The 7636-nt window shown below is 43.7% G+C and overlaps 1 protein-coding gene across 2 annotated transcripts in view; it reads left to right on the top strand.

Moving 5' to 3' along the window:
* The window catches only part of LOC102262390 (dystrobrevin alpha-like), a 30269-nt gene extending 27689 nt beyond the window's left edge, over positions 1–2580 (top strand). Inside the window, exon 6 of one of the 2 annotated variants that reach the window (XM_014542006.1) lies at positions 1481–2580. In XM_014542006.1, coding sequence (XP_014397492.1) covers positions 1481–1621 — 141 coding nt within the window. In that variant the 3' untranslated portion in view covers positions 1622–2580. The remainder of the gene's footprint in view (positions 1–1480) is intronic. The other variant, XM_014542007.1, reaches the window with a different exon arrangement.
* The last annotated feature ends 5056 nt before the right edge of the window (positions 2581–7636 follow it).

Below are 7636 nucleotides of genomic sequence, written 5' to 3'. Positions count from 1 at the left end.
AGGCCTTCAGCTCTCACTGTACAGGCTTAAAGTGCGCTTGCAAAAACGTTCGCTCCTTTCATTTCTGAATGTGTGTTGCCTTCGCTGGCGCCCCAGTGTTCTGCATGCAGCCTTCTGTGGTCACGTGAAAGGAAACAGGCTCTTCTCCATGGCGTCGGGGTTTTGCACTCAGGGAAAAGCTGGTGTGCAAAAGAGCTGTCGAAGAAGGGAGAGTGAAAGACTGTCGACGGTCCTTTATGAGGACCCTTTTGGAGGAGCACTAACAACCTCCCTTAGGGATTCTTGGGAAATGGAAAAAAAAATAACCCATCTTTTTCAAGACTTGATGCAATTAAAAATCCTGCAATATGTTAGATCCATCGTGCTTAAATCGGCAGCTGCTCTGGAATTCCTGCCCTCCTTTCAAAGAAAGAACAGCATTTTAGAACAGTGGTTCTCAAAGTGTGTTCCCTGGACCCGAGCGCATCAGCATCACCTGGGAATTTATTTAGAAATGCAAATTCTTAGGCCCGAACCCAGGCCCATAGAATCAGAAACTCTGGGCGTCAGGCCCCCAATCTGTGTCTCATGAAGCACGCAGGTCATGCTGATGCACTAGAGATTGAGAACCGCTGCTGTAGGATGAAGTTGTAAAGTCTCTGCAAAGGCCTTACTCAGAATAAACAAGGAAGGTTCTGTGTCAACCTTAAAGCTTCAGCAATTTGATTTGCTTCTCGAGCTGACAGAAACCTCTTCCCACCCCACACAGCCGGGGGGGGGGGCGGTGCCCAGCTGAGAACGCACATCCTGACATCTTCCTGCTCCCTCTCCAGAGACCCTGAGATGTCCCCATCTCTGCATTTGGTCAGAAACCATCTCCTTGGCTGCCCTTTAGAACAACATCACTTGCCTTGGGGATAGTAAAGCTCTTGGTTGACATTAGTAAGGAGCCCGTTCTAGCTATTAATGGGCTTAACCAGACCTCCTTCCAGAGAACCAGGCTGACACCAAAGTGGCACCACTGCACAGTTCTCAGATTTCTTTGCACAGGTGGATTTCATTGCGGGTTTTGTCCATGTCTCTTCATGTTCATCTCCTTTCCACTGCCCATCTTCTGTGAAGCCGTACCTCTCTAGATGGAGCAGATGGTCCCTGCTGCCTCATACTCAATACTTAAAACCACTACATCCCAGCTACCTGCATTGCTGTCAGCTCTCAATCATAGCCAGGTAGTTCTTGAACTCAGAACTGTGACCCTGCAGGTGGCAGGCAGCCACCGACTGAACTGAGCTGGCATCTGTTGTCCCTTTGTGGTTTCTACATGAGAATGTTCGTCTAAGGTTTGAACTGTCTTGCTGATAATCATCCCCCTTGTCGTAGTTTTCATTGCCAACTCCATCACACGGTCGTTGATCCCATCGTACAAAGCCATTGCAAGGACTCTGGAAACTGCTGCCAATGGCCAATTCCTGACTAACCAGCCACCTTTTCTTTCTCTTAGCTCCACGTCAGCACTGAGACCAGACTCAAGCACCCCTGTCCTGTAACCGAGACAAAATGGCGTGTGTTGTTTTGGTTTGTGGTGGTTTTTGGCGGGTTTCTCTCCTTGGTTCTCCAAATTTACTTTTGGGGCCTGTTCTGAGAGCAAACCCAGCAGGTCTTACCTGTCCCGTGCATTAGATACAGTTATGTCTTGCGGGGGTGTTCCTTGTCCCACATGCATTGCACACCCATCCCCATCAGGGATGATGGCCTATATGAGCACTGGTCTAACACAGCCAACCCTCCTCCACAGCGCCATGTTCACGGGGGAAGGGAGGAAGGTGAAGTCTACTGTATGGGATTCAGGAATCAGTTGTGGTTGGTCAGGACGGAAGTCGGGGTACGTTTGGTTGGTCAGAGGGAGATGTGCTGGAGATTGTGAAAAATGGATTCTCGAATGATAAGGCAGGGAAGGTTCATTCGTAAGTAGTAATGTGAACTTAATTGCATAAGAGTGTGGCCTTTGTTGTGATATACTATGTATTTTCTTATATGCATGAGCCAAACTGTTGCATCATAATTTAGCACTGATGTCCGCCTTTATTTTGATCATCTTTGTCCACCCTTATTAGTTTTTGGCTGTTCACTGTAGATAAACATTGTAAATACGGCAACTTTTGGTTGCTGCAATCACCTTGGTTCAATTCCACGCAAGAAGCCACAAACAAGAACTCCAGTGTCCTCAGAAGAAAGGGCATTTTTACTTTTGAACCAAAAAGAGGGGGGGAAAATCAGAAGCGTCATATCTTGAGGCTAATTAACTATAAGACATTTTTAATTATGACTACTGTAATTTGACACCATTTGAAGTAACCAATACAGAGACCCTAAAGATTTCATGATATTCATTGGTATTGTAACAAAACTACTATTGTATGGGTTTTTTGTATTGCTGTTAAGTATTGTTTTGTGTGTGTGTGTGTGTGTGTGTGTGTGTGTGTGTGTGTATGTTGGAACCTCCTGGGGACATGTTATATTTTGAAGTGATTTAACTATTTAATTGTGTGTCTATATTTTGGAATGGAATTATTTCTTCATTAAAAAAAGTTTTTAAAAACACTATATCTTGGGTATGTTATTTCTTTGTTTCAATGAATCTTTCCTAAAGTAACATGAAGTCAGTCTGTTCAAAGGAAAAAGACAAGTCATTACTTGCAGTGTGAAGCAGGACCTATCGGTTGAGTATTAAGCATCTCAGGCAAAATATCTCACCTTTGGGGCTATGATTTTTTTTAATGGAAAGCCTTGTTATAGTCAATATGGAGGTGGGTTTGCGATGCTAATAGCTAACATATGCTTACTTTATATCAGATGTTGTTAGGAGATATGTACTTTATATTACTTATCTTGATCCTTTGAATTTGCAGCATCTAATCAGGTGGTTAGCAAATATTACATGCTTAACAATTATTTGGGAATGTGTGCCTAGGGTTTGAACGGTCTTGCTGATACTCATCCCCCTTGTTGTAGTTTTCATTGCCAACTCCATCGCACGGTTGTTGATCCCATCGTACAAAGCCATTGCAAGGACTCTCGAAACTGCTGCCAATGGCCAATTCCTGACTAACAGCCACCTTTTCTTTCTCTTAGCTCCACGTCAGCACTGAGACCAGACTCAAGCACCCCTGTCCTGTAATCGAGACAAAACGGCGTGTGTTGTTTTGGTTTTTGGTGGGTTTCGCTCCTTGGGTGAATAAATGAATTAGTGGCTTTTGTTCTGTGCTAGAGCTAGTGAGAAAGGAGAATGAGCATTACCTGGAGGTCATCAATATGGTGACAGCAACAAGACACAGGAGTCCAAGGAAGGGACAGACACTCAGAGCGTTGCCACTCCCTACATTCTCATTTTTCCTCTGAGAACCTCTGATTCCCATGCAGTGGAGTGTTGTGTGTTTCCTTGGCTCAAGAAGCCAATTCCTTTACAGAACCATTAGCAGAGTGAATGGCTTTTGGGGGACCTCTGCCTTGGAGTGGGGCTGCCAGTCTCTGCTCATGGAGTCTGGGGTTGAAGTCCTTGAAAATGCTGTAAACACTCAAGAGGCACCAGAGAGAGAAGCCAGGAGGCTCTGCATCAATTACAGGGGCAAATCCTGACCTGATAATCACCACTAGATGAAACACAGATCCCCCTTCACTTTGGGGGTGAGAGACAAGGGCGTGTCCATTGGTGCCTGTCAGTATCTTTTAGCTGCATCTCAGTGCCTCATCCCCTCATCCCTTAAGGAGCACATTTAGCTCTGCTCTCCCTCTCTTAGTATTCCTCTACTTTATCTAATTGCAAAAGTCACCTGAGGAGTTGGTAAATTCTGATGTAGCAGGTCTAGAGTATGGCCAGGGAATCTGTATTTTTAGTAAGTGCTTCGGTGATATTTACAGTTTGACAAGTTTTAAGAAATACAAGTCTCTTGCTACTCGAAATGTGGTCCATGGACCAACAGTATTAGCATCACCTGGGAGCGAGTGACAAATGCAGGATCCCAGGCTCAAAACCAAACCTACTAAATCAGAGTCTGCGTGTCATCAAGATCAAGATCCCTAGGGGATGTGTGTGCACCTTATGAAGAAGCTCTGGCCTGGAGTCCAGCTGTAATCCTAGCCCTCCGGGATTAGGTTCAGTTGGATCCTCAGGGGATCGAATGACAAGCCAGGGATGCTATTTCAGCTAGGATGGTGCAGTGCTTCTTGAACTTGTAGTTCTGATTTAGTGACTCTGGAGTGGGTGGGGCCCAAGATCTGCATTTCAAACAAGTTCTCAGGAAAGCTGATACTTGTCTAAGGACTCAACACTTGAGGTGCAAGGCTACAGAGTTCTTTTAAATAAGGCAAATTCTGGGGAGCTTGTTCCTGGTGCACAGGGTACAATAGTCCATCCCAGATCTTTGGGGATTCCTGTACATAGCAAATCAAGATACTCAAGTCTACGGACATGAACATGATGGAAGCTCTGTTGTCTTGGGCCACTCAGGTAACAGTTAAACTATTCCAGGAGCCCTCGTAGCAGACGGACTTAAGGATCCTGCCAAAGAAGTTTTTGCTCCAAGACTTGAGGCATCTGTCTCCTTGGTAGAAGGACTCACCCAGGAATAAACTCCATGAATCTAGTGACCCCAAAAGAGCAGATGGGCAAAGTTGGGATAATGTAACTTGGGTAAGGAGAAGCTGGCCACATTTCAGATTCATCATTTAGCAGAGTACATTAGCTACTGAGACACCTAGAAAGAGGTCCTCTTGGCACCTTGAGATCCTGGAATCCTGCCCTCTGGGTCTATGATGAAGCGCACACACTTGAAGCCCCATAAGGTACATATGCAATTAGAACTGACCTAAATGGACAATGAGGTATGTGTACAGGTGTGCCTCTAGGAACACTTAGACTAGTTATGGCATGATATGGTAGGCTGGAATACTAAGAAGCCTTGAAAATGATGATACAGAGAAATATTTATCAATATGGAAGATATTCACATAAGTGAACCCCAAAACAAAATTATAAAAGAGTGTAAGAATGGCTCAAGTGTTATAAATATTTGAGTGGTTAAGCACAGAAAAATATATATCAAAAGGTTGATGATCTTTTAAATCATGGGCTAATGAATTATATTTTTATTTTTTTATCATATTATTCTATTCCAGGTTCCCTCCCAAAATTATTTAGAGTATATGAGTGGATGGATGGATAAGAAACTCTTGGGTTGGGCAGTTTCTTTGTTCTAGTAGCAAGGCTGCTTGAACTGGCCAACATCTTGGAAGGGCATGTCTAACAATGAGAACTTTCTATGCCTTCAGTAAACAAAGGATTCACTTTTTGCCTATAGAGATGCTTAATAGCATTATTATTCCACAGAACATTGGGAAATATGTTTGCTTACTTTATTTTTTTAAAAACCTAATAAAAATATTGGAGGCTTAAGAGTCAAGTTAAATAATGATAATATTTGGTCCTCCTCCCAACCCTAATGGATACAGTAAAAACAACAACAAAAGAAAAGGATAGAAACAAAGCAAGTAAACCAGTAATGCAGGTCATACATCTTCTCCATGTCTGGTTCTGCTATCTCACGTGTCAGGTGGGGCTAAATCATAGCTGGGCCTGGCTCCTTCACTTTCTAGTCTTCTGATTGGGCCCCCCAGAAGGAGTGCTACTACAGAACAGTCTCAAGCAAGAACAACTGTTGCAACACAGATGGCCCTAGGTAAATGGTTTCTCTGACATTCCATTTTTCTGGAAGTCTCTTTGTGGCTGCTCTTGCTTAAAAACAAGCCTATCTGGGAAGGGCCAAGTAGACCAGCTCTAGACCTCAAAGAGAAACGTACCTTTGCTTTCCTTGGCAAAGGCAAGTCAAGAGGATAAGGAAAAAGGTGTGTGTTCAGGTGTGCCTCTAGGGCTTCTAGGCAGAAGGAGTTCTGCACACACTAGTCTCACTCACCTGGTGTGTGGGATCAACACCTTTAATGGCAATGAAGAGTGTTCCTTTGCCTAGCTCTGTCCTCATCTTTATCCATTCTGTGCCAAATTAACAGATTTATTGCATCTATCTTTGATTTTATGCATCTATCTTTTACATCATGTGGGAAATAAAAAGTGGTGTTAACAAGCAAAAGTGTAATTATGTTCCATTTCCACCCCAAGTGTCCATGTTGACACTACTTGGCATTAACACAGACCCCACAGGTGAAGGGCAAATTCTTCGAAAAGACTGCTCCCCCCTCTGGTGCCAGTCACAAGTCTCAGAGGCTACATGTGTTTCTGACTGACTGGCTATAAATTCAGGAATTCCCACTATCCCTGCAGGTTTGATCACGTATCAGAACAACTCACAGAATTCCCTGAAAGCACTGCCCTTTTATTACAGCTTTAATACAAAGAATGCAGATCAGCAGCAGCTAAAGGAAGAGGTACACCGGGGACGATCTGGGGGTGCAGGGGCAGGATAGAGAGCCCCTGTGCCCTTTCTCCGAAGAATCTGGGCATGCCACTGTCCCAGCAGCATGTTCACCGGCCAGGAGCCTCTGGGCAGCCTGACAAAGCCACAGGGTTGACTCTGGATCCCATCTCCATTCTCCCTTACAGGCCAGCTCCCTCCCTTCATTCCCATTTGGGGAAATCAGCCAACAAAGACAAGGCTGACAACATATGCCCTGTGATTGGCACAATACCTTCATAACAATGAACTTAACATCCCCCTACTGACTCTTCAAGGTGGCACTTTTTTCATGAAAATGGTATACTCATTGCTCTGTTGTTTGTTTTTTGTTAAAGAATCCTTTCCTTTTATTGATTTTGTAACGTCATCTGTCTCAGTTATATTTCAGAGAAAGACAGACTAAATTATAAAACTCCCCCCAGCGTTCCGGATGTAAAAAAAAAATAAAGTTTAAAAAAAATGTCTCTTGAGCTCTGACTGGTTTGGCTCAGTAGATAGAGCGTCGGCCTGCGGACTAAAGGGTCCCAGGTTCGATTCCGGTCAAGGGCATGTACCTTGGTTGCGGGCACATCCCCAGTAGGGGGTGTGCAGGAGGCAGCTGATCAATGTTTCTCTCTCATCGATGTTTCTAACTCTCTATCCCTCTCCCTTCCTCCCTGTAAAAAATCAATAAAATGTATTTTTTTAAAAAATGTCTCTCCCACCTCATGGCAATGTGTGTGTGTGTGTGTTTGACATTACCTATTGGTTGTTGGTATGAAAGAGCTCCATTTAAGGAAACAATGCATGGAAAGCTCCTCACCAGGTTCCTGAACATGATGGAAGCTCAGTGGTCACCACCTTCCCCTTTTTCCCTTGCCAGGTCTACAATCCTCAGTCATTCATAAAATGGGGGCAATCGGTTTTGCTTTTAGAAAACTCACACAAAAGTAAATTTAACTTAAAAACAAATATAAGGTTGTTTATCTTCCTTTTGTTAAGTTGTATGAGTTCCCTGTAAATGTTGGAGATTAAACCCTTATCGGTGATAACATTTGTAAATATGTTCTCCCATGCAGTGGGCTTTCTTGTTGTTTTGTTGATGGTTTCCTTTGCTGTGCAAAAGCTTTTTATTTTGATGTAGTCCCATTTGTTTATTTTCTCTTTAGTTTCCATTGCCCTAGGAGCAGTATCAGTGAAGAAATTGCTTC

Source organism: Myotis brandtii, unplaced genomic scaffold (assembly GCF_000412655.1).
Source record: "Myotis brandtii unplaced genomic scaffold, ASM41265v1 scaffold289, whole genome shotgun sequence".
NCBI classification, from domain to species: Eukaryota; Metazoa; Chordata; class Mammalia; order Chiroptera; family Vespertilionidae; genus Myotis; species Myotis brandtii.
Note: the sequence above shows the minus strand (reverse complement) of the source record. Positions and strands in the feature narration are given on the sequence as shown.